Source organism: Girardinichthys multiradiatus, chromosome 18 (genome assembly GCF_021462225.1).
Source record: "Girardinichthys multiradiatus isolate DD_20200921_A chromosome 18, DD_fGirMul_XY1, whole genome shotgun sequence".
Classification (NCBI taxonomy): domain Eukaryota; kingdom Metazoa; phylum Chordata; class Actinopteri; order Cyprinodontiformes; family Goodeidae; genus Girardinichthys; species Girardinichthys multiradiatus.
Window position 1 is genome coordinate 41,615,665 of NC_061810.1, and position 26,419 is coordinate 41,642,083.

General features: G+C 40.7%; 2 protein-coding genes and 1 non-coding gene across 7 annotated transcripts in view; all 3 read right to left on the minus strand.

Annotated features, from left to right (window-relative positions):
* Positions 1-693: 693 nt before the first annotated feature.
* Positions 694-780, minus strand: trnastop-uca. Its single transcript has one exon. It is a non-coding gene; the product is annotated as a tRNA-Sec (tRNA).
* Positions 781-6,541: 5,761 nt separating this feature from the next.
* Positions 6,542-12,962, minus strand: LOC124883478 (zinc/cadmium resistance protein). 3 transcript variants are annotated; one of them, XM_047390587.1, is made up of 7 exons: positions 12,627-12,962; positions 11,077-11,160; positions 10,513-10,902; positions 9,023-9,268; positions 8,679-8,941; positions 7,232-7,419; positions 6,542-7,029 (listed from the first exon to the last, which is right to left on the minus strand). In XM_047390587.1, the coding sequence occupies exons 1-7, from the start codon at positions 12,787-12,789 to the stop codon at positions 6,714-6,716; spliced, it is 1,650 nt and encodes a 549-aa protein (XP_047246543.1). In that variant the 5' UTR covers positions 12,790-12,962; the 3' UTR covers positions 6,542-6,713. The 3 variants fall into 3 exon arrangements, with proteins under 3 accessions (XP_047246543.1, XP_047246542.1, XP_047246541.1); XM_047390586.1 differs by having other exon boundaries at positions 10,513-10,929; XM_047390585.1 differs by having other exon boundaries at positions 10,513-11,160.
* A 6,953-nt stretch (positions 12,963-19,915) lies between these two features.
* Positions 19,916-26,419, minus strand: part of ppp1r37 (protein phosphatase 1, regulatory subunit 37) — a 53,404-nt gene continuing 46,900 nt past the window's right edge. Inside the window, exons 9-13 of one of the 3 annotated variants that reach the window (XM_047391308.1) lie at positions 25,084-25,225; positions 24,818-24,984; positions 22,573-24,007; positions 22,409-22,489; positions 19,916-21,595 (exon numbers count right to left, since the gene is read on the minus strand). In XM_047391308.1, the coding sequence (XP_047247264.1) occupies positions 22,413-22,489; positions 22,573-24,007; positions 24,818-24,984; positions 25,084-25,225 (1,821 nt within the window). In that variant the 3' untranslated portion in view covers positions 19,916-21,595; positions 22,409-22,412. Of the gene's footprint in view, positions 21,596-22,372; positions 22,490-22,572; positions 24,008-24,817; positions 24,985-25,083; positions 25,226-26,419 lie in introns of all 3 variants that reach the window. The other 2 variants (XM_047391309.1, XM_047391307.1) reach the window with 2 other exon arrangements.

Sequence of the window (26,419 nt, forward strand, 5' to 3'; positions counted from 1 at the left end):
TTAACTCTTGAGCTCCACTTTATTTTGTGACCCATCTATGTCCCATGGACAGCATCTTAAGAATGACCATTAACTATATCTTGCATTAGTACCCCCGTTTTCTATGAAGGCCACTATTAACTTTCCCATTTATAACAAATATTCATGAACTTTTTGAACTTTTAATCCTTCAAATACCAGTAATAGTAAATAAAGTCTCTCTTTTCTAGAGAAAAAAAACACAGCTAGGAAAACCCAGTATATTTTCGATATATTCCAAATGTTTTTATTTGAAGCATGTGGATTAAAGTGGAAAACAACAAAACCTGAAATTTTCAAGGGGTTTCGACACCAGAAAATGAAAGGCGCAAACCAACAAATAAAGAAATAAAAAACAGTGGTCATAAATAGCAGAAACAATGATTGTTGTTTTCTTCACCCATGTCCATCTACAAAAATACTTAAATACCACAGAGCTAAAACAATATATAACATAAAATATGAAGAAAAAAATAACAAATTTACATTTCACTCGAAGCTCAGTCGATTTAATTTAAATTACATCAAAAGTTGTAAATTGACAGAGAGAACAACTGTTTTATGTTAATGTCAGGTGGTTTTTATCCGGCTTTTATTTTGAAGCATGAACATTTCCACGGATATAGACGATATAAGGCGAAAACAGACGGATTCAGACGAAGATGTCCAAATGGCCGCCCGAAAGGTGGAATTGAACCACTCTGCCGCTAAGCAGCTACGGGTTTGAAGCCCGCACCCCGGACCACCGAGGATCATCCGGGCATTTTTTAGTTGCGTCACGAGTTGTATTAACTCTGCTTAGTTGAAAGGTACATTTGACTCACGGTTTCACTAGGAAGTTCATTAAATTTTCATTTCACCGTTTGACAAACAGTCCACCATCGCTACAACTACGTCTTACATGTTTTAGATCATATTTCTGTCTAATAAACCCGAAAACAGACATGTTCTTAGCTCCGCTCTGTGTTATGAAAAGCAGAAGCATTTGATTGGTTAGCTGGTGTTACGAGGGTGGAGCCGCAACTCTATCCTCACAGGTGAAAGGTTTTCAGAATCTAAGTAAAAGCAAGTGTCGTCCTGGTTGTCTGTATGACTTAACGGATGTTGTAACTGCTCTTAAATCTTAAAACTTTCATGCTGTTGATTAGATGTAAGCAAGGTCCAGGTACACACAGGAAACAGTTTTTTGCTTAATTATGTTTTCCTTTTTGATTATTCAATTCAATTCAATTCAAAAATACTTTATTAATCCCAAAGGGAAATTAAATGTTGTTATAGCTCATATTATGAAGGTTTCCTCAAAGGTTTCCTCATTATATTAGATCAGATAAGAAGATTCTTTATTATTCCCACATAAACGGTTAGAACAGCATCTGACAATAAAGTGAAAAACAAATGTAAATTATAAAAATGTATAAAAAGGATAAAAGTATTAAATTAAACTGAGATAGTAACAAATACATATGCTTTAATGAATTCATCTCTAAATCTGACTGATGTATCACATTTATTTTTTGTCTTTGGGTGGAAATGTTTGAATTTATAGTTTTCCACATATATGTTTTTAATCCAGCCAGAATTACCATGATACATAGTCCAACACTAATATTGGGTTAATTATTTTTAGCAAGTTGCAGATAAGATACCTTCCTCTTGTAGCCACCAATAAGTTGGTGGTATAATCCTGCCAGGAAATTTGACCACTTCTTGGCAGTAGGCAGAGTTGATTTTTTTTTTGTTGAAGTTTTTTTATTGGGATGGCTCAGGCTTTTAAGCATACTCCATTACGCTTTAATAGAGTTGAGGTTGGTGGCCATCCTACAAGCTTATTGTTAGCCTACTTAATAGATTCAAATACCAGTTTGATGTGTTTTTTGGGATTAGTGTTTCTGTGGAGCACACTACTGAACCTGAGTTTCAACCATCTATCTGTTGACTTGAGTGGAAGTTGAATAGCTTGTAGACAATACTCTGTCTTAATTATTCCTCCACTATTATGCTATACACTGTACTTCTGGCAGTGTAACAGACCCTCAGCATGATGCCTCCAACACCATGCTTGACAGCTGGTACAGAATCCATTAGTTCGAGACCTTGCCATGACTCTTTCAAACATTCCATCTGTCACTGCAATACTGCTCAACCTTAATCTCATAAGAATATAAAGCTTTTTTCCCCAAAAATTTGACTTGTCCGTAAGGTCACTGCAGATTTCAATTGATTGTAATGATGTCTGTTTTGGAGCAGGTACTCCTTTCTTGGTCACCTCTCTCTCAGTCCTAAGTTTTATTGACTTCGCTGTGAATAGAGCCATTCGGATTAACATTATGCAGTGCATCAGTACCACTGGCATTGAAACAGACCCTCACTATAATGCTGGCACCATTGTGCTTGAAAACTGTTTCAGTGTTCTTAAGTTTGAAAGCCTCAGTTTGGACTTCTGCAAACTTGCTTCTTGTCTTTATGGCCAAGCAGGTCAAACTTTGAACTGTCTGATTTTAAAGTCTCTCTTCAGAAGACATTTGGCTTGGCCGTGTGGGCTAATGGGAACTTTCAGCAGAAACTAGAAAGTGTCGATGAGAGAATAATTAAATCAGGCTGATACTAAAGCATTTTGTTACCCCTGACTGTGTTTAAAGTGCTCCATAAATAAACTTTTTACAGTTGATTGATAAAGTTTAGCTTGTTTATGCAGAGTCATGCCATCAAATCAATCAATTTAGATTAATTCTTCTGTCTGATTGTTCTTGCTGGAAAACAGGGTAGAGTTCAATGCAGTGCTGCCACCTAGTGTTAAATCAATGTATCTGCTGCTCTTGTTTGATGGAAAAAGAAGCGTTTTTAGTAACCCGGTATTGCATAATAACTAACAACTTGTTATATGACTTACAATTACATATCTATCCTATTTTTCATGGCACATAAACGTTTCTTCATATTTAACAAGACCTTACATATCACTTCATTTATGTATGTATCCCTAACTTTTGTTTTTCTAATAATTTTCCTCTACAATTTGTTTGTCTTTAGGTTACTGTTATGAATACCCAATGTGGAAATTTGAAAGACTTTGGGTGTTCAAGCGTGCTCCAGTTAATGATAAGGTTGAGTTTTGGTGGTTCAGTGTACATCTTCAAGCTTGCACATACAATTTTGACTCTGTGTGAATTCAAGAAAATCCAAAATAAATTCAGACTAAACCTTCTTCTTGTTTTAAAAGAACATTTATCTGAAGGTACGACGTCCAGCTTCTGTGCTGGGAATCTCAGAGCTGGGACTCAGGATGTGATGATATGACAGAATGACAGAATGGTGTCGGAGATGAGCAGAGGTCATTGGTCAGCGGCAGACACTCATGATGATAAGAATGCTACACAATAAAGATCATGTGGGGGATGGAGGCCATCTGGTTGGAGGAGGTGTGAATGTGACTGGTAATAAGGGACCCCGAGTGGAAGGAGGCAAAGGGAGTGAAATCTGTGGCCTTGGGAGAAGGAGGAACTACCAACAAACCTTTCAGTCTTACAGTCTGTTGCAATGCTTATCTGTTGGCATATAAAGAACAAATAAATAATAAACCTCCGTTAGAGAGTTTGTTATCAGGAGTCAGTGTCACTTTTTGATTTTTGCTACTGACATCAATAGCAAAAATATTTGCCTTTTAACCATTTAACTGCACAATTTTCTGTCTAATGGGTCTTTGTTATTCTTCATATTCCCAAATACTCGATCTCTGGGCGTGTTCCTCATTTGGTGTATGTATTCTCCCTAATTTAAGCAGGAGAATGTTTCCAAAATCTCTGTGAGGAGTTGAAAAAAGTCTCTTATCATGCAAGCCTTCATGACTGTTTCAAAGTAATAAAAAAAGCCAAATGGGAGAGAGTAGCTACGTCAGTCGAATATTAATCTCTTTAGTAAAAAAAAAAAAATGTACAAGAAATGCTCTGAATTGAACAGAATTGAGCATGACACATGTGTTGGTAAAACCCACCAAGGAAATAATTCACTGGATGCAGTCTGAGATGAAAGGGTCTACAGGTCCCACATTTATGAAAGAAGTAAATAAATTTGGAGACATCTGAAATCATGAAAGATGGTGGTGAGGGCTCATTCTGGCTCATTCCTCAGAGCTAAAGGCTCTTTAACTGCAGCAAAAATACGTAGAGGTTAAAAACATAGAGCAACACTGTCAAACAACACATTTACCATAGATATCTTTGTCCTTCTCAGAAAAAAACACGAAGTAAAGTGTATCAGACACAAAGTCCGAATCAGTACAAATGAAAATAAAAAACTAAGATGTGGCAGAAAACTCAGCATGGCAGCATGAGGTTGAAACACACACAACCCAAGCCAGTGGAAAAGGCTCAGAATAAAAGCACAGTGTGTAAACTATTCATTCCCCTTGAATTGCTAAGATTTTCACTATTTTCATCCACCAAACTGAAATCTGCACACTTCTGCCCATTCATCTTTGCAAAATAACACACAGATTGGATGGAGGGGATCTGTACAAGCATTTGACTTTGACTGGACCATTGTAATACATGAATGTGCTTCGATTAAAACCTCGTATCTCTGGCTGGACATTTGGAGTTTCTTCCTGCTAGAAGGTGAACCCCGACCTTGTCTTACGTTTATTGCAGCTTATAACAAGTTTTCTTCCAGGATTGCCCTGTTTCTAGCTGCATCCACCCTCCCATCAACTGTTAACGGTGGGGCTCTCATTACTGAAGAAAAGCTCACCCACAGCATGATGCTGCCACCACCATGTGTCGTGTCACGGTGATCTGTAGTGTGTTTTTCTCCACGCATAATGTTAGGTAGATGTAAAAGTTTAATTTTGGTCTCATCTGACCAGACAACCTTTTTCCACATATTTGCTCCCCTACTTGGCTCCTGGCAAATTAATGGGACTTCTTATTACTTTCAACTATGGGTTTCCTCTTGCCTCATAATTGCCACATTTGTGAAGTGCAAGTGTTATAGTTGTCCTGGTGATAGATTCTCGCACCCAAGTTGTGAATCTCTGCAGCTCTTCCAGAGTTACCATGGGCCTCTTGGCAGCTTCTCTGAATAATGCTCTACTTGCCCGGTCTTTCATCTAAAGAGGGCAGCCATGCCCAGATGTTCTTAGCTGTGGTTCATACTGAAATTCAGTTACTCACAGGTGGACTCTGCTTACCAATGGGGGGACTTCTGAGGGTAATTTGCTACAGACAAGTTTATTAAAGAGCCAAGGGGAAAACACAATGCTGCACTTTTCAGATTCTTGTTAGCCTGTATCCTAAAGTCTAAAGGACACACTTAAATTAAAAGTTGAAAGGGTAAAAATACTTTGCTAGGGCTCTGCAATCTGATTTTCGCAGGGACAAATATACATTGGAGCTTTATAAGATACTGCACATATCATTTCAAGCCTGGCCCAGGTTAGAAGACAATAAGATAAGATCATTTCTGGTGTGATTAAGTGGGCAATTCCTTCATTAGTTTGGGTATCTGTTATAATCACAGTCCTCCAGCTGAGAAAGCTTTGCGTTTGAGTCTCTGCCCTGCAGGAAGAGCCTCATGTGGGAATGGTTTAATAATAAATGAATGAATTAACCTAAAAATACCAACGTATCCACTTTCAACCCATATAACAACACTGGAAGACCCCCATGACCCCGACTATCATGCTAGCATTATTAGTAAGTCAAATAAACAGTTGTCGACATGTTAAAAATGATCTTTTATCATTTGGTTTGATTTCTAAAGGAGGATCTGAGAACCCCACACATGTTCATTCATGATCCCAAGTGAGGTCCTGACCACAACCTGACTACTTAAAGCAATCAAATAGATTTTAATAACACTCTAAAATAAAATAAATGTTTAAATAGAAAACCAACCACAACTTATTGATACCTTGCTTTCAAGTTGCCAGGTTTTCATTCCTTATAAATGCTGGTCAAGGCCTTCGAGACATTTCTTTCCAAGGAGAAGCTACTCTGTAAGAAAGACTCCTGACATGATTTAAAAAAAGTAAAAGTTCAAAATGAAAAACATTTGATTTGGAATTTGGCAATAATGTTCCCAGTTGCTTATAAAATAAAACAAGAAAGATTAATTTTATTCAAACACATTTCTGTGCGTCCTGGGTTTGATTCCAGGCCGGGGATCTTTCTGCATGGAGTTTGCATGTTCTCCCCGTGCATGTGTGGGTTCTCACCGGGTACTCCGGCTTCCTCCCACAGTCCAAAGACATGCCTGTTAGGATAATTGGTTTCTCTAAATTGCCCTTAGTTGTATGTATGAGTGTGTGCATGGTTGTTTGTGTGTTGCCCTGCGATGGACTGGCAACCTGTCCAGGGTGTACCCCGCCTCTCGCCCATAGACTGCTGGAGATAGGCACCAGCTCCCCCGCGACCCACTATGGAATAAGCGGTAGAAAATGACTGATGACTGACTGAAGGACATTTCTGTGCATAGAAAAATCAATGAAAATAAAATTAATGCAACGATCATTTAATTTACTCAAGAGCCGTATTCTATCCTTTTTAATTTAGTTTTCAGAAGCGTCAAATGAACATTAACTATTAAAACTGTAATTTAATAAGCTTCAGCACATGCATTTAGAAGAATAAAGAGGTTCCAGTAACAAATAAAGAAACAAGAAAGAAAATGCATAAAAATCCTTGGAATAACACAGAAAGTTAGAAGAATGTGTTCTCGATGACCAGAGTCTGAGGCTCCTCAGTTGTTTCTCCAGCTGTTGGTCTCTGAGTGCTCTGAATCTCCTCCTTCTTCTCCTCCAGAAGGGAGCAGCACATACTGGCAGCACAGGCCTTCCCACAGGCCAGACTGCAGGGTGGGAGAAAAGGAGAGGAGGGGTCCTCCCTGTGGATGAAGGTGGAGTCTTCATCTTCTCTGATTGGGGAAGAAGAGGAAGTAATCTCTGGTTGAATAGTGCAGCAGCTCACACCCACATTCTGTAGCACTTTGGTGACACCTGACATCAGATCAGCCCACCTGGACAGATAACAATATATAAGAAATACATAATGCATGTCTAAAAAAATACAAAGCCAAGATTTTCAAGGTCTTGAACTAGCCTTCAAACATTTTAGATCACAACCTTAAATATTTAGTAAATAAAATAAAGCTCAGCCTGTTCATATTGCTTTAAATATATGTCTACAGTATAAAATATCAAAGCAGGACCTGACTTCACCTGTTAAATGGAAGCCCAGCGTAGCAGTGCACATGGACGGAGGCCACTGTGAGCGATTCTGTTAACTGCCAGATGTGGAGGTCGTGCACAGCCTGCACCCCAGGAACACTGGCAATCCTCTGTCCAACATCAGAGACACATATATTTGGAGGTGATGCCTGAAGAAGCATCATGCCATATCTGTACACCTGCAGGAATGCATTACAGAAACACCAGCACCAGTTAGTGCAGAACGTGTTAATAGCTACAGGGTTACAAAATCCAAGTAATTTAATTCGGATAGTGTCGGCCTCGTTTGTTGGCACCCTGGGAAAGATTAAAAAGTGTTAACATCTTTATTTGAAAATCTTTATTTAAAATAAATCTCATGTTAATAAATAGTTTTTTTAACAAAAATGACTAATGGCACAATTATTTGGCCCAGTAACAATCCTTTTAAAATTAAAAGAACTTTTTAATCAATAGTTTACCTTTTTTGAGAAGAGTTTCAAAGAATTTCAATACGTGACTATTTGTTTTCCAGGGGTAGGAATATGACTTGAAATAAAGGACAAGATCTTTGAGCCTGCAGCTACCAGGGGGTATGAGGACCTGTTTTTATCTTGTCAAAACACAAAGTTAAGAGGACAGTGAAAAAATCTCAACATCTTAGTTTGGAGACTTATTCCTGCAGCAAAGAGTGGGGTTGACAAGTTTCCATAACAACCATGAGATGCTATCTAAACAGCTCTTTGAGAGCCATATAAGAAAAAAAAAGCCTTTTCCTCTTACCATTACCAAAGTAAATATGTGGAGTTTTGCTAAAACTCTACTGGGACTTCAACTGAACCTGCGTGCGTCCATCCCAGAGACTAAGGCGAAGCTTTTTGTCAACAAACACTCCGGTTACCTTTGGCATAAATTAAAGTTTGTTTAGTGCGTTGGATGGTCCACGGTTCTGTGAGCCTGTTTCTCTTTAGTCAGGCCTGGTTGTTAAAGTAGCAAGGATCATAAACTGAAATACTGGGACATTTAAAACAAAAGTCTCATTGACTCCAACAGTAAACTGAGAATGGGTCATCATTGGGTCTTTGAACAGTTTAATGATGTATGATATAGGGCCAGTTCAACTATTTCAACAGACACAAACTATACAAACGTTTTCTTTGGAAATCTCAGTCTGCAGATCTACATCCTCTAGAAAACCGTATGAGCTGAGATGAAGAGAGGAGAGAGCATAAGAAAGGAGCCAGAGCCCAGAAGTGCCAAATATTGAGAAAATATTGAAAACAATTATTTCTTTAAATGTTTAAATGTTTTGCCCATATATATCTCCTGGTAATGATAGACTAAACATAAAAAGCTTTAAAATGAATTAGTGCAGAAATGTAAAGATGCAAATAAATAAATGCTTTTAAGAAATGTGATCAGCACTGTTGAGCAGGAGGAAATAAAAACTCATGGAAACCTGTGGTAGAGATGTCACAATCAGCGTAATGACAGCCAGCAGGGAGAGGCCAGGATCTAGATAAACCAGGACACTGCAGGCTCCAGAGCTGTGCAGAAGCTGTGGGACGACCAGCGCCGTCACCAGGCTGTTGATCAGAGCCAGGAGGGATGTTAACAGTCCCTGAATACCAAAGACGAAGGACAGGAGGCAGTGGGGCCAACGGCAGCTCCTTCCAGACGATAACTTGCAAACTGAAGAGCATTCAGGTTTATTTTGATAGTCTGAAACACAAAATGGCTGAGTGAAATCAAAATGTCCATGAGCATCCTGGATGAAAACCTTAATTATCTCAACTCTGTTACCAGGATGTCCCATGCAGGGGTGGTGCTTTGGACTCTCTCTCTTTAAATATGCAGCACTGCTCTCTCCTTCACCTATTTCCAGCAGCTGTAGCTCAGTTTTACAGCCAAGGTCAGGCAAGTTGGGAGTTCCTGGATTGCAGAGGACAAGTGCCCCGCTGTGGAGACAGTTGTGTGCTGCAGTTTGAACTTTGAATGGAACAGAGAGCTCCTCTTCCTCCTGGCCTCGGGACTCCTCTGCAGCACAGACTGTGGGAGTGGAGTGGAGGCATGAAAAACAAGTTTGAGCCGTGTCTTATCTGTGTTACAGCTGAATATACACAGATCGGCATCATAATCATCTGGCAACACGCTTTGTTCTTTTGGCAAAGATTTTTAATCACATAATAAAATTGCTTTCATTTTTGCTTTGCATTTGCGTGATCTTTGATTTCAAACAGCTACTTTGCAGTTTAATCATAGTGTCTACCAAAAGTATTAATAATGTATCTGTGAAATGTTTGTCACACTTTGTCCCATTACAACCACAAAATAAGATGTGTTAAGCAGCCAAGAAGCCCATGGTAACTCTAAGCAGCTGCAGGGACACAGTTCAGGTGGGATAATCTGTCTACACAACTTTTATTTGTAAACAAATCCGGCTTTTATGAAACAATTGCAAAAAGAAAGTCAAAGTTAAAGAAAGCTGGTAGGTGTAGACACAGCAAACATGTGGAAGAAGGTCCTCTGGTCATTTTGGCCTACGTGTGGCAGAAAATTAACACCGCACATCATCCTGAATGCACCATGACAATAGTGACTCATGGTGATGGCAGCATCATACTGTGGGGAATTTTTTCCTTGGGATGGAAACATTGATGGAGCTTAATATGGAGCAATCCTGGAAGAAAACCCGGTTAGAGGCTGTAGAACACTTGAGATTGGATCAGAAGTTTCTCTTTCAGCAACAGCCTTAAACACACGGCCAGAGTTACACGAATAGTTTAGATAACATGGAATTCCTGTCTTACAATGGCCCAATCAAAGTCCAAACTTAGACCCAATTGAGAATATGTGGCAAAACATGAAACCTAATGTTTTTCATATAATCTGATGCAGCTTGAGCTCTTTTACATAGAAGAAATTGACAAACTTTTAGTCTCTAGATGTGCAAATCGATATGGACTCAGGGGGCTTAATACGTACATCATAGATTCCACACTTTCAGATTTTTATTTGTGAAAAAGTATGAAAACCATTTATTAGACATAAAAGCCCAACAGAATACTTTGCAGTTTGTGGTTGTAATGTGATATAATGTGAAAAAGTTCCAAAACATATACAAAGTGCTTTATGTCTATAATATAATTAAATAAAAGTATACATTTTATAAACTGTATGGTCAAAAAGACTGGCATGCTTACTTTATTATTTGTGTGACAGAGAAGCCCTCATTTTCTGTATGTATTTGGTTTAATTTTTGTATTACTTCATCATATATGTGCTGCTGTTACCTTTGTGGTTTATTTCAAGGTGACGTTCACTCTCAGCATGACTGCAGCTTTCTGTCTTTTTATCTAGCAGCTTACTACAGTCCATAACAAACAGGAGCATCTTCTGGAGCAGACTCCAAGCTCCAACCACCACTGGCAGCAGGGGGCGCTGAACCGGGTGGGGCTTCACCATGAAACTGATTATTTCCAAGAAGTAGGAGACACATAGAGAGACCAGGAGGAGGGAGGACATGAAAATACCCACAGCATGGATCCTGCTGTTGGGGAAGGACAAAGTGCAGCTTGGAGCTGCTGGGGAGATATGTTTGTGTGAGTTAACCAGTGAAGCTGGATCATGGTTGGGCTGCTCGCCGTCAGATGGAGCTCTGGGTTGAAGTCCAGCAGGTGGATCTGAACATAAAGGATAAGGAAAAGCCCCTAAAGAGAAGGAGTCATGTGGAGAAGATGGAGAAGAATCCAAGGAAGAAAGGCAAGGTTTTATGATCCCTTCAGTCTGAGGGAGAGCCATATACACGAGGATGAAAAGTGTATGGAAGCCATCTGCCATGGTGATGAGAGACTTACACAGCTGACTGACGACTATCTCACACAGCAGCAGCAGCGCCATTACCCCCATCATGCACCACTGTGGCAGCTTCATACCTGATACTGAGAGAAAAATTAAGAATGAAATGGGGTAAATTTCAAAAAGCATCTATAAAATATCCTGTCATACAGAAATATTCTTATTTTGTCATGTTACAACCACCAGTGTATTTCACTGGGATATGATGTAACACATCGTCCTGTACACACCAAAAATGATGGTGGAAGCATTGGGCTGTGGGGATACTTTTCTTCAGTGGGGACAAGGAAGCTGGTCAGAGTTCATGAAGCAATAGATGGGGCTAAATACAGGGCAATCCTGGAAGAAAACCTGTTAGACTCTGCAAAAGACTTGAGACTGGATTGGATGTCCACATTTCATCAGGACAAAACCCCTAAACTTAGAGCTATGAAGACTTAGATAGGTGAGTTGGAAGTGGAAGAACTACTGGCCTGCCCCCTTTTGGCCTCATCCCTTTAGAACACCTTTGTGATTATTTAGACTTATGGATACTGAGAACCAGGCTGTACCGCCCAACATCAGTGTCTGACCTCACAGATGATCTTCTAAAAGAATAGTCAAATATTCCCATGAGTACACTCCTAAACCTTGTGGATCACATTAAACCCTATATGATTAAGTTTGGGATGTCAAATAAGTTCATAAAATAAAGCTCTAAATTATTCATACCCCTTCTTCCGAGCGGAAGTGATATTCAAATATTAATGCTCATATTAACAGAATTGGCCCAGCCAGAGTGCTGACTTGAATCTGATAGAGAATCTGTGGAGGGAGCTAAAGATTAGGGTGAAGCCAAGAAAGCCTCCCACCATAAAAGACTCTGATTTCATCAACAAAAGTAAATTGTCAAACAAATGTGAAAATAGGCAAAAAGCTGGTCAGTACTGATAAGAAAGCTTTTATTGCTGTAATGCCAAATACAGGAAGCTTTTCTGACTGACTATTAAGAAAATAAATAGTTTCCCACATGCCATTTAACAAACAAAAAAATATATATATATAATTTGAAAGTTTTTTTTCCCCAAATGGGAACTCCTTTTAGATTGATTTATCATCGGTCAAATTTCCCATCAGAAATAAATATCTTGGGTGAATGAAAATAATTTTAATAATTCTACTTTTTTTCAGTCACCTCCTCCCTGCCCTGGCAGTAAGATTATTTCATTAATGAGATTTTTATGTGTTTATTTAATATTCTGGACTATGCAAGGAATAAAGGCAGTAGATGCATATTGTTTCAACCATGTTCAATGCAAATCATCTCTCACAACTATTGTAATCAGTCTCCCAGAGGATGACACATTTATGGAAATAAAAATCTGAGCAAGAATGAAGAATATAAGAGACACGAAGTGCTTTATTTTTAGAATTTAAAAAATGACCAATTCTTGCTAATAAGGGAATGTTTTTAAAATAAATTTTACTTCTGATTTTAGGTTATCAACTATCAACTATGCAGAATATTTTTTTCTAAAAGGTACACATAATAAATGTAAAGTGTAGTTACCCCAAAGAAGTGGACGAGGCAAGGCAAGCTTGACTCCAGGAGAGGATCTGTGTGATTCATGGATGTTGCTCTCAATTGCTCCCTCTCTGTTGAACCGTTCTCCTCCTTCTTGGCTCCGACTGCAGTCATGTGAGTAGAAGAGGAGGGTCGTCCCTGTTTGCATTCCCCTACTTTGTTGATGGGACACAATGCAGTCCACACACAGCCAAACTCATGCTTCATACAAACCTGCTTTCACTCATTAAATCCTCATTTAACTGTCAGGGTTAAAAACTATGACCACATGACATCGGGGTGGGATACCTCCTTTAGTTCTGTTATGAAGTTAAATCTTTCCCCTCAAGAAAACCTTTTATTTAACCTCTGTTAAATAAAAACATTTGGCCTTTCTGCACACTTTAATTTATCTTTTATTTACCCATAGGAGGTGAAAAGGCATTTGGGGAGTATTTCTAAGAATGCAAAAGATGGAAACAAACAGCAGCGAACAAGTAACAATATTTAACAGAATAGGTCACAAATCATGAAAACGAGATAACAGAGAAGACCAAACATGATATTTCTCAAAATATTTTCTATTAACAAAACAGATTCAAAATATAACAAAGAAACAACACAAATAGCATTAAATTTCCCATGGGACCAAAGCTTATTGAAATACAGGGGAAACAAACAACATTTTAAATAGATACAGGTCTGTAACACATCTTTTGTCCCCTTACAGACCTTTCAGTTTTTGACTTTCGGTCCAACTTAAAATTTTAATCTAATAAATGTTAATATCAGTGAAAGATAACCTGGGTAAACCTGTTGAAACCTTGCATTTTAGGGAAAAAGCCATCAAAAGAGGCTGCTGACCTCAACTGAGGACATTATTGGGCGGTGGAAGGAATACTTCAAGGATCTCCTCAATCCTGCCATCACGCATTCCCTGGTGGAAACAGAGGCTGTGGACTCAGGGTTGGACTCTTTCATCACCCGGGCTGAAGTCACCTAGGTGGTTAAAAAGCTCCGCGGTGGCAAGGCTTCGGGGGTGGATGAGATCCGCCCTGAGTACCTCAAGTCTCTGGATGTTGTTGGGCTGTCATGGTTGACACGCCTCTTCAACATTGCGTGGCGGACGGGGACAGTGCCTCTGGACTGGCAGACTGGGGTGGTGGTCCCCCTACATAAGAAGGGTGACCGGAGGGTGTGTTCCAACTACAAGGGGATCACACTCCTCAGCCTCCCTGGTAAGGCCTACGCCAGGGTATTGGAGAGGAGAGTTCGGCCGATAGTCGAACCTCGGCTTCAGGAGGAGCAGTGTGGTTTTCGTCCCGGCCGTGGAACACTGGACCAGCTCTATACCCTCTACAGGGTGCTCGAGGGTTCATGGGAGTTTGCCCAACCGGTTCACATGTGTTTTGTGGACCTGGAGAAAGCATTCGAATGTGTCCCTCGTGATGCCCTGTGGGGGGTGCTCCAGGAGTATGGAATCGGGGGTCCTTTATTAGGGGCCATCCGGTCCCTGTACAAGCGGAGCAGGAGTTTGGTCGCATTGCCGGCACTAAGTCGGACCTGTTCCCGGTGCATGTTGGACTCCGGCAGGGCTGCCCTTTGTCATCGTTCATGTTCATAACTTTTATGGACAGGATTTCTAGACGCAGCCAAGGGCCGGAGGGGGTCTGGTTTGGGGACTAGTGGATTTCATCTCTTCTTTTTGCAGATGACGTGGTCCTGCTGGCCCCCTCTAGCCAAGACCTACAGCATGCGCTGGGGCGGTTCACAGCTGAGTGTGAAGCGGCTGGGATGAGGATCAGCTCCTCCAAGTCCGAGGCCATGGTACTCGACCGGAAAAGGGTGGCTTGTCCTCTTCAGGTTGGAGGGGAGTTCCTGCCTCAAGTGGAGGAGTTTAAGTATCTCGGGGTCTTCTTCACGAGTGAGGGAAAAATGGAGCGGGAGATCGACAGACGGATTGGTGCGGCTGCCACAGTAATGGGGGCACTGTGCCGGTCCGTTGTGGTGAAGAGAGAGCTGAGCCGAAAAGCAAAGGTCTCGATTTACCGGTCGGTCTACGTTCCTACCCTCACCTATGGCCATGAAATTTGGGTCATGACCGAAAGAACGAGATCCCGGATACAAGCGGCTGAAATGAGTTTTCTCCGTAGGGTGGCCGGGCACTCCCTTAGAGATCGGGTGAGGAGCTCGGCCATCCGGGAGGGGCTCGGAGTAGAGCCGCTGCTCCTCCACATCGAGAGGAGTCAGTTGAGGTGGCTCGGGCATCTATACCGGATGTCTCCTGGACGCCTTCCTCGGGAGGCGTTCCAGGCACCTCCCACCAGGAGGAGACCCAGGGGACGGCCCAGGACACGCTGGAGGGACTATGTCTCTCGGCTGGCCTGGGAACGCCTTGGGCTCCACCCGGAGGAGCTGGAGGAGGTGTTTGGGGAGAGGGACGTCTGGGCATCTCTGCTGAGTTTGCTGCCCCCGCGACCCGGTCCCGGATAAGCGGAAGACGTCGAGTACAAGTACGAGCCATTAAAACAACCTGGGTCTATGTGAAACAGTAATTGTGTCACCTGCTAAAAGATGAATTTATTGTGATTAAACACATTTCTTTGGAAAGAGGTGTTCAGTTTTATACCCAGGCTTGACCACCACCAGACTTTTGCAATCAAGTAACCAAATATTCAAGAGAGCATGGAAGACTTATCTACAAGTTTACCCAAAAAGCCAGAACATCTAGAGCACTACAGGCCTCACGTGCCTCAGTTAAGGTTGGTCTTTCTGATGCATCAATGAGAAAGAGACTTGACATTAACACCAGGACTTTTATGAAAATATTCTGAGGACTGATGAGATAATGGTTAAACCTTTTGGAAAATGGGCATCCCATTATTTATGTTACAGTAAGATGAGCAATCCATTTCAGAAAAAGAACATTATCTGTACAGTCAAACATGGTGGGGTTAGAGTGATGCTCTAGGAATGCTCTGCTGCTTCTGGACCTAGATGACTTGCCATTGTTGATGAAACCATGAATTCTGCTCTCTACCAGAGAATCCTGAAGGAGAATGTCTGACTATCAGCCTGTAACCTTAAACTCAAGCGCACTTAAAGTATGCAGCAGGACAATGATCCTATCTATACCAGCAAGTCCATTCCTAAATGGCTGAGAAAAAAAATGATAGAGGTTTCAGAGTGCCCTAATCAAAGTATGGACTGAAATCTGACTGAGCGGCTTCATTGTGATGGATTAAAGGCCTGATTTCAAATTCAACACCAAATTCAAGTGGGCCATAGCTCCTCCACAGTGACATAAAATACTTATCGTCAGTTATTGCAAATGTTTCATAGCATTTGTTGCCGTCAAGGATGGTACAACCCACATAGGTTTAGGGGGCAATTCATTTTTACAAGACCAGGTTGGTCTAAATTACTTTTTTTCCTTAACAAATCAATTATAATCTGAAGACAGCATTTTGCATTTACTCAGGTTTTCTTTGTGTGATATTAACATTTGTTTGATCTGAAACATGTAAGTTTGACAAAAAAGCAGAAAACAGAAGAAATCCGGAAGTTGACTTATACTTTTACAATCAAGACATCATTGTACACATTTACACTTTGCTTCAGCACACAAAGTTAATCTCTATCTGGGTGGACAGTTGACCACTGTAGCTCTTTGAGGTTTTATAAACATGATGAACCCGTTCCTTCCCCGATCAGTGCCCGGTCCTGTGTGTTTGTTTCAGTCCACTGGCTTGTGGATCAACCGGCCAGATACGGACTGACACTACAGATAAATCCTTACTATTCCACCAGCATGCCAGCACATTCCTGAGGCATGGCCAAGCCTAAAGAAATCACCGTCCCCAACTTACTTACATAACAGCTTGGCTGAATCTTTTACACACATTCGTAGTTAGACCCTCAGCTAAGGGAAAAGCCATGTTTCTGCTGATAAATGTTCTGCTATGGTCACATTCTAGGTGCCAAAATCTGTCACAAGTCGAATTTAAATTCATATTAAATTGATTATGACCAGGCTAATCTAAGTCATGTTCATAACACAGTTATTTAAATGGCAGATTCACATGCTAACATAACTCATGTCTAGTCAAGCATGTGTAGCATTGGCCTCAGGTTTTCAGATTAAACAGCGACATGCATGTCATTCAATAATTAAGTCCTGTGATTTAAAAATATATTTAAACTGAAACTGTTTTTTTTTTTTGAAACTGGAACAGTTTGTGGTTGAAAGGACGGAGTTTCCACTTAACCCTTTTGTTTATGCTAATGCCAACTCCATTAGCTAAAGCTTTTGGCTATTTTAATCATCAGATTCAGTTGATGTCAGCTAGAAATCGACATTTTCAGTTTAAACTTTTCCTTAGTTGTTTCTAATTGTGTTCTTTGACAGAATTTGTTGTATATGAACAGAGGCTAAAGAAAAGCATAAAAATTTCCAGATAGCCAACAATATTGGAGCAAATTTAAAAGGAAACTTGTGAGATGCAAATTTCACAGCTGACAGATAAATTTTCACTAGAGCTCCCTGTTTTTTTTTTTCACTCAACAGTTTGATATTAGAAAAACGGTGGCAGTTTTTACATAGGCGATATGATTTACAGCAGAACCTGGGGTGTGTTGGGTGCCCAGTCAGGAAAAAATATACATATATTTAATTTGTCCCATGAATTAACTTTTTTTGCACACAGTGTATTATGGACACAATCTCTGTTTGATGACATGGGGAATGTAGCAGATGGTCTCATCAATTTAAACTCAGGGCAATAAACATCTGACAAAAAACGTTTGAACTTTGCAGCAATTCTCCCTTTGGTGCACAGTTTCTCATCAACGTGGACAGAAGAGGAGCTTCAGGGATTTTTCTGGGTCTTATGACGCTGAAAATAGCAAAACCACTGGCAAAATTTTACCTCAAGCGTCGTTTTAAAACCACACTGAAAAAAAAAATCACATAAAAAACAAGACAAACACAACTAAAGACAAAACAGAATAACAGAGGAAAAGCAATTAAGCTTTGTTGTATACTTTAAGACCATACTTTCTGATCTATACATATAAAGTTCAAGAAGGCAGACAAATCTCATCATTTTGAAGATTGTATACCTTTTATTACTAGTGTATTCAAATGTCAACATACGTGCAGCAGAACTAAGGCAGTAGTTTTATATAAAAACATTACATAACTGTTCAGATGTGTCATTTTAGCTATATTTGACAATTTAGCAAATGCATTTTCACTGAAAGTATTGTTTTGAATAACATCAAAATACCCAATTTATGCATAAAAAGTTTATTTTCTTATTTTCAGCAGCTAGAGACATCTATTTAGTCATTGAACTAATCAGTGCTGAAATAAGACCAGTGTCAACTATAATATAAAATAAATCAGCTTCCTGGCAATACTTCACTCAACTCTAATGTAAGCTTTTCTAATGATATTGTAAATCTTTTGATTTTCTCACAGCCCTCTCTCTTTCGGATCAGTACTGGATTCTATGGATTAGTGTGCTTTGGCATTCTCAGAATAATGCTGAGCCGTGTTCCCACCCTGCACTCCACACCCTGACCCTCAGAGTGCCTTCTCATTTCCCTCGTGATGAGGTGGTGGTGGGGTTCTCCTGAGGGGAAAGATTCATCTTTTGCAGGAGTCAGCCTCTGTGAATCTCTTCCATTGATACAATGAGGCACATCCACGTGCTGTTCAGTCAGCAGGATATTTTTTTAGCTTGTTTTCTACTCACACTGGGACACAACAGCAATTTTACAAAAGAGATTGGGAAAAATGAATATCGGATCTTTGCAATATGCCAATTGGGAGTCACTCAACATTGTCGCTCCATGTTCTTACAGGAGGAGGGATTGCTGAAGTCAATGACTCAATGCAATTGGGTGCAGTTCCTTAAAAAGCAAACTTTTACCAGTTGGTGTAATCAACTGAACTCAGTTGCAGTGTCTTATCGCTTGGAACGTTGTCTACTTCCTTCTAACAGAACTGCTGTAACTGAGTCAGGGTTGTAAATCAACTTGGTCACACAGCTTAAAAGCTCTGCCCACAAATCTTCTATGACACGGAGATCAGGGCTTTGTAAGGGCCAATCAAAAGGATTGACTTTCACACCCTTAACCACTTTAAAGCTAAGTTGGCAGGATGCTTACAGGGCCATTGCCCATTTGGAAGGCCTATTTGAGCCCAAGCATCAACTCCCCGGCCATCTTGAGATGTTTTATTTCCACATAATGTTCTTTCCTCACGTTGCCATCTGGTTTGTGAAGTGTCCGTCTTGCAGAAAAACACCTACACAACATAATGCTGCCACCCCCCATAATTAACATTTAGGATGGTGTTTGGAGGGATGCAAGCTCCTCACTCTCCTTCAAACGTAAGGATGGTAATTATTTAAAACACTTTAGTTTTATCAGACCACAGGACATGTCTCAAGTGTTTGCAAACTGTAATCTGGCTTTTTATGGATTCAATGAATGGATTCTTCCTTCCTGAGTGGCCTTTCAGCTCATGCTAGTACAGGACTCGTTTTATTGTGGATAATTAAACTCTTACCAGCTCCAGCCAACATCTTCACAAGGCCTTTTTGAGTTTGTTCTTGGATTGATGTGCACATTTCTGACTAAAACACATTCATCAATAGGAAAGAGAACCCATCCCCTTCCTGAACGGTATGATGGCTTGAGATTCCAATGCTGTTTGCAATTGGAAATTGTTTGACTAGTTGACGATGACACCGTCGGGTAAATAGACATATTGTATCAAAGGTGGAGCAGTTGGTAGCACTGTTGCCTTGCAACAAGAAGGTCCTGGGTTCGATTTCTGGCCTGGGGTCTTTCTGCATGGAGTTTGCATGTTCTCCCCGTGCATGCGTGGGTTCTCACCGGGTACTCCGGCTTCCTCCCACAGTCCAAAGACATGCCTGTTAGGTTAATTGGTAACTCTAAATTTCCCTTAGGTGTATGAATGAGTGTGTGCATGGTTGTATGTATGTTGCCCTGTGATGGACTGGCGACCTGTCCAGGGTGTACCCCGCCTCTCGCCCATAGACTGCTGGAGATAGGCACCAGCTCCCACGCGACCCACTATGGAATAAGCGGTAGAAAATGACTGACTAATCTTTATATATTATCTGATTTAGTCCAAAAGTGTAAACATGAAACCGGTTTGAGCTTTAAATGTTATTATTTAATGAATAATCTGTTTATATTTTACCTTTTCATGGGACAAACGGAAAGATCCCAAACTGACTAATCACCACGGAGTCGCTTCATTGGTCATTACATGCATTTATTTGAGAGAAACAAATTTCGCCATACATATCTTTGTGATTACCAGCACATTTCAATTAAGTTAACAAATCATTATTAAAAATTTCTAAAAATTAAAGCATTACAAACAGTGATGGGGAGGCGGGCAAACTACCATTTGGGTGGAGATGTGCAGGGAGGGATTTAACGCTGCTCTGTGGAGGAGAAAAGAAAACACAACGGCCTGTTTCTGCTTCAGGGGAACAAAAAACAAAAAACAGGAAGGCAGGGAAAACCGGATCTCTTCACAGAAACTTTTTATGGATGTTTAATGTTTACATTTTTTGTGTTGCTTTAAAAACATTTAGTTGCTGAGTTCAGATAATTCTCCTTCAGGTCTGCCTGAAAGAAAAATAACCATCAACGCCTCCTTGTGGCCAATGCTTCGCTCAGCAGAGCAGCTGAGGACCTCGACATGTTTACAGCTTTCTGCACCCCAGTAGTCAACCATTCAATTAAATCCACCTTTTACTCTTATATAGATTATCCCGTCCCAAGAAATTCATCTAATCTAAATATTTTCTCCCGTTTGTATATGAAATATACATCAAAAAGAGCGTCAGCTTCAAAAGCAACACCCAGACAAGAAGGAAAAAAATAAGCAGTTGGAAAAACAGAAACGTTTAAACATTTTAAACCAAAAAGATGTCCTATAATACAAAAATAAGTCATAGCTCAAAGCAGCTGAATAGGGGTTGTATGCACTGGTGAGAAACTGAAGGCAATATGAAAAAAAGGTGAAAAATGGAGGGAAACAATAGAAGGTTCACACAGTGGAGACTTTGGAGCTACAGAGATAAAAAAAGAAACATCTAAACTGACTTTTCCTTAGATTGACATAGGTTCCAAGTTATGATTTGTGCATTTTAGTTAATTGGCGGTAAATTCCAAATGTAAATCTAGTTTCAATCGCGCAAAACATGTGGTTTAATGTTCTCTGTGTCAGATCTGAGCAGTAAGTGGGGGGGAGCGCAGATTCCTCCGGGGCCAAACGGAGCAGATGACGAGAAAACACGGAAAAAAGTCACTTTGGCAGAGGTCCCTTAGGGTTTTATTTATGGTGGGGAAAGAGACAGAAAGGAAAGGAGGCCAGGAGACACACACAATGTTTACATTTACACAGATGGATAAATGTCCTCAGCTTTCTTGGATACAAAAGCCTTTAACAGCAACTTACTCCCACCTCAAGTGTTTAAAGCCAGCAGGTCTACTCAGCAGGGGTCCACCACATTTCTCATCACCACTGTTACGTCTCTGAGAGTCATGAAAAACTGTGACTGCAATCAATTTTCCGGACAGAAATCTACAGAGAGCAAGTAAGGGCTGTCAGAGAGGTCTTTGGTTAGTGTTTTACCCTCCCTCCTTTGTCCCTGATCAGTCTGCGATTCAGGGAGGTACGTGGACATATCGCAGAATGGGAAAATGTAGTGATAACAGGGTAGAAGACTATTTGTCACAGGTTGGCTCCAGATGATAAAGTCCTCTTTTCATGTATGGAGCTTTGACTGTAACACCGCGTCATCTGTCCTTTAAGGAAACATCTGATCAAGGTAAAGAAATGACAGAAATATTGTAGGGCAGCCAGTCATATTGCAGAGCTTGACAAATCATCTTAGTGTTGCTTCCATCTGTCCTCAGAGTCCCTGCAGGAAAATGACAGCAGAGATAAATTAGTCCAGAAGGCAACAGAGAGCATGTTTAAACAAGTCATGAAAAATCTGTTATATTTTGGATTATATATAAAAAGACAGACAAGCTTTTTCTGAAATGTAGAGCGCCGTGAAGCAGTAGTCCGAAACCCTGACCTTTTTACATTTAGTCACATTACAACCCCAAACCTAAATCAATTTTATTTGGATTTCATGTAACAAATTGATTCTCACTGTATTTTACCAATAAAAATCTAAAGTGCATCTCAACTGTTCTTTGAAGGTCTCAGAGGTTTGCTAGAGAACATTAAGGTGGTAAAACAGAGAAGTCCAAAACAGTTAGGTAACAAAAAACAAAACCCAAAACTCTGACTACCTCACAGAGAGCTGTTAAATCCGTCTTTCCATCTGAAAATGAAAAGACTAACAACTGCAAATTTTCTCTCCTGGCCAGGCAGGAGAGCACTGATCAGAGAAGCAGCTAGGAGAACCATAGCTGGAGGAGCTTCAGAGATCCACAGCTCAAAACTATTAGCGGTGCACTCCTCAAACATGGGACTTTACTGACTCAGTGGACTGAATACAAAGCACACCACACTTTTCAAATTTGTTTTTTTTTTTGCAAAGAAATAATCAAATAAATCCATATCAAATTTTTATTCCACTTTATAACTATGCATTAGTTCAGGTTGGTTTATCACACAGAATCCCAATAAAGTACACAAAGGTTTGGAAATGTTAAACTTGTCTTTTTCCCTTCTCTAAGCTAACCTTTGCATAGCCATAAGATGCAGATATTTACTTTACCAGTTTATGATGCATCTCTCCCATTGTCCAGGCTGGCTTCCAGGAGCAGCTCCTCTAGTTCCTGTCCACAACTGGCACCAACTACACAGGTGATACAGAACAGATGTTTATAACATATAAAACAAGCTGGAGGTGAACAATCTGAGCATGAAGTATTCACTCACCATGCTCCATAACACAGCTGCCGGGCTTTGGCGTTTCACCGTCCAGAAGATGTAGGGAGAACTCTGGTTTCAGACCGTTGGGTAGACTTGAACCGACCATCTCGCCATCTAGAGCCTCAACAAAAGACTCATCGGCTGAGCTCTCATCACTCGATTCTTGATCTTTAACCAGTGAGCCTGGATTCATTTCAGCGCCATCTTCAGGTTGAGTTGAGGCAGGTGGAGCCTGCTGGTTAGTCTGGCCTGAGTGAACCAGATCTAGGCTTGCTTCCTCTTGGATTGGTGGAGGGTTCTCCTCTGGTTCTGCAGCCTGGTCAGTGTTTAGCTGTTCTTGCACAGATGGTTGGGGCTGCTGCTGATTTAGTTCATTTGGGGAGTATGTCTGCCCACCATCTTGTACATTTTCCTTGTGTTCCTCTCCTTTATTGCTTCCCTCTGCAGAGGTGGGCTCAGGCTGCGGACTTTCAGAGTTGTTTGTTGGCTTCAAAACCACATCCTGCAGAGATGAGGAATTTGAAGGCAATGCTGGTGTTTGCGGACTTGGATCTGTCACCCCCGCTAAACCTAAAGTTCTGGCTTTTGCTTCCTCTAAGTGTTGACCTGATGACAGTGGGTCAGGTTTGTGAATCTGAGTAGCATCTATTTCAGACTCTAGTCTCTCTTTGAAAGCCTCTTCTGTCAATTTACTGTCTGTTGACAGAGCAGGTGGGCTCCCCTTCATGCCCTCTGGTGTCAGTTGTGATTGTGATGCAGGTGGGGGCTGCGTCTGCTGTGCCGTCAGGTCTTTAGACAGGGAGGGAGCCGCAGGAGGGATTTTCTGCAGCTGCTCAGGGGGGCTCTCCACCCGTGTTACCATGAAAATCTTATGGCCCCTTCCAGGACTCGACACAGATATACAGCGGCCAGGTGAGGGAGGAGTCCCCGGAGGAACAGGGACTGTAGTTTCTGTGATTGTAATTCCGGAAATTACACTTGGTCCTCTTACAGGGGAGGAAGAGTGAGGTGAGGGTGTACGTGAGGCACTAAGGGGAGACTGACTGACCCCCGTTTGGGTTTGAGGAGCAGTCCGATTTGACACAACGGAAGAAGACTTGGTTACCACTTCTTCATCGTCGTCCTCGGTATCAGAGTCAGAGTCAGAGTCCAGATTTTCAGGAGGAACAGTCGTCTCCCGGCTCGTTTCCGACTGGCTAGTTGTTTGTAATATGTTTTCAGTCATTTCACTTTTCACCTCTTCTTCCTTTCTCTTGGTTGAAACTGGCTCATCCTCCTCTTCCTCCCTCGTTCCGTCCTCAGTAGCTATTTCAGCCATGGAGGCCGACAATCTCATCTTCTCCTCAGTTTCCTCCTTTTCCTTCGCAAGTATGAAGTTTCTCTTGCAGCCGTTCTGGATCTCGGTCAACAGGGCGCGCTGCGTCTCAATGAAGCTCTTCACCTGAAACACAGAGTACAGATTCTCCTATAAACCGCTGTAAATTAGACAGGCAGTGCTTTCCCTCTTTGGTCAGAAGTTGTATTTGTTCTTTAAAACACTATTTAAAAAAAAGCGTGGGGAGTTCTAGGGAGAAGTTTAGATACACTCATCATGGAAATCATTACTTTAAACAATAAAGTCAAAGAGTCAACCGTCTATACTTGTGGATATGAAGTGAAGTCTAAAACCAGTAATTAGTTCTCCTCCTATTTTTCCATCTGCTTTGTGTAACGCAACAGTACCACTGGCAGTAAAATGCCTCCACACCGTGGTACTACCACCACCATGCTTGAGAGTTGGCACAACTTTGTTCTGTTTGAAAGTCTTGTCTTGCGTGTCGGTTCCTGATCATTCGTACTACTTAACTAAGTAGATGCTTCATAAATGCAACTCATATCGCAAAATTCACCAACATTGTCGCATATCCTTCCTCGTAAAATCATGCAGCTCTGTTATCCAGCAAAATAATTCAAAAATAAGGATCAAGATCTTGTCAATACAGCACAAACATTTCTTCCCTTCGTTAAATGTAACCCTCACTGGAGTTCATGCCAAGACAGAACAGTGACTTTGACCAAACATGCCAACAGGGAAGTGTCTTGGCAGCGTGTGTGTGTGTGTGTGTGTGTGTGTATGACAGGTGCCAGAGATTCTCCTCCTTCTGGATGAGCCTGTCCACCACTTTCCTGTGATTACCCAGGGTCAGTCTGAGGGAATAAAAATTGTTTCTTCTTTTCTTTTGTTTTTTTTTAGTTGATGCTTAATGCTTACACTTTCTTTCTTGGGTTCACGGTCCAGGTCGAGCCGCAGCAGAGAGTTGTTGACCTTGAGTGCGAGCGACAGGGCCATCAGGCCACCAGTCTTGATCTCATTCTCCCGAAGGTCGAGACGCAGCAGTCTGGGGCTCTCTGCAATGAATTCAGCCACAGCAACAGCTCCTGCATAGCAAAATTAAAAGCAGCCAGAGAGTTAGCATAGCCCCTTTAAAACCCAAACACTGCAGCAGATGCACTTACGAAGACAGTTTTCACTCCCACCTTCACAGGAGACCTTGGTGGAGGCCAATCCCAGCCTGAGCACAGAGCGGTTGGCGATCAGTCCGTCCTTTAGCTTGTGGACTCCTTCGTTACCAACCGAATTGTGGCCGAGGTTCAGAGTCTCCAGACTCTGGGTGCATGGCTGACAGACAGAAAACACAGATTCATTCTCAACCATATGAAGAAGGACACAATATTTTAAATGACAATTTAAAACATGACAAAGGCTAAAATAAAAAGAGAATTTATTTGAAATATGCAGGCTGGTTTGCATAACTTAAGTGCTCAGATTTCTGAAGAGCAGCTCTGATTTGTGAATGATGCATTTTCCTGATTAGCACAGTATGAGTTCATGTTATTGTAAACCAAACTTTAGTTCCTCTTTTCAAATATGAGTCAATCGACCAATTACCACAGCTTTCCATTATTCTGACAGCAACCGAACTGGTCTGTATTACTTCTTCACAACTCGTTTTGGATTTTTCTTAATACTTACAGACAAATATAGTTAAGCCCTAAATTATTCATACACCTGGCAGATTTAGATTTGAAATTATTTTCATTCAATCAAGAAGTTTGTTTCTAAAACAAAATGAAATAGAGGGTCTCCTAAAAGAGAAGAATACACATGTAAACTGAGTATCATTTACAAAAAATATGTTTTTATCTACATTTTATTATAGAAAAATCTGCATTTGCATCACAGCAATAAAACTAATCATAATTGCTGACCAGCTGCTTTTTTGGCAATTTAACTTAGTGATTAGCTCCAAGTCTTGGAGGTTAGGTTTCTTTACCATCACCCTAATCTTTAGCTCCCTCCATGGATTCTCTATCAGATTCAAGTCAGGACTCCAAAATGTTAACATTGCTTCCAGTCAGAAGAAGTAAAACTAAAAGATTACTTTAAACCTAAATCTGCCAGGAAGTCAATAGTTTTTGGCATTACTGTAGCTCTCAACCACACCAAATATATGAATTACTCGCCGCATGGCACAGGCCTGACCTCCCTTCAATAAACAGAGACCACACAGAACAAGATTGGGTTAATTTTGCCTCTGAACAGCCATTCAGGGGTAGAATAAAAATAAAAACAGATCATCGTGGTTTCTAGTCATCTATGTGGAAATTCTTTACTTTTGCACAAACAACTTTTCTTTTTCTCTGGTAATTGTTCTGTTATGGACATCTGAGTAGAAAACATTTACATTAACAATAATTTTGCAGTTTCCCAGTTTAGCATTGTGATAAAGACTTCAAATTAAGATTTCCTAAATACTTTATTCTGTTCCTAAACATTAAATATTTCTAATTGCTTTGTTTGCCATCATCCAAC

Coding starts and splice junctions, on each gene's coding strand:
- LOC124883478 (XM_047390585.1), bottom strand. CDS start 12,789: ATGCAAACAGGGACGACCCTCCTCTTCTACTCACATGACTGCAGTCGG. Junction 9,269..10,512: donor CCTTGAAATAAACCACAAAG/GTAACAGCAGCA, acceptor CCACTCCCACAG/TCTGTGCTGCAGAGGAGTCC. Junction 7,420..8,678: donor TTGTGACATCTCTACCACAG/GTTTCCATGAGT, acceptor GCATTCCTGCAG/GTGTACAGATATGGCATGAT.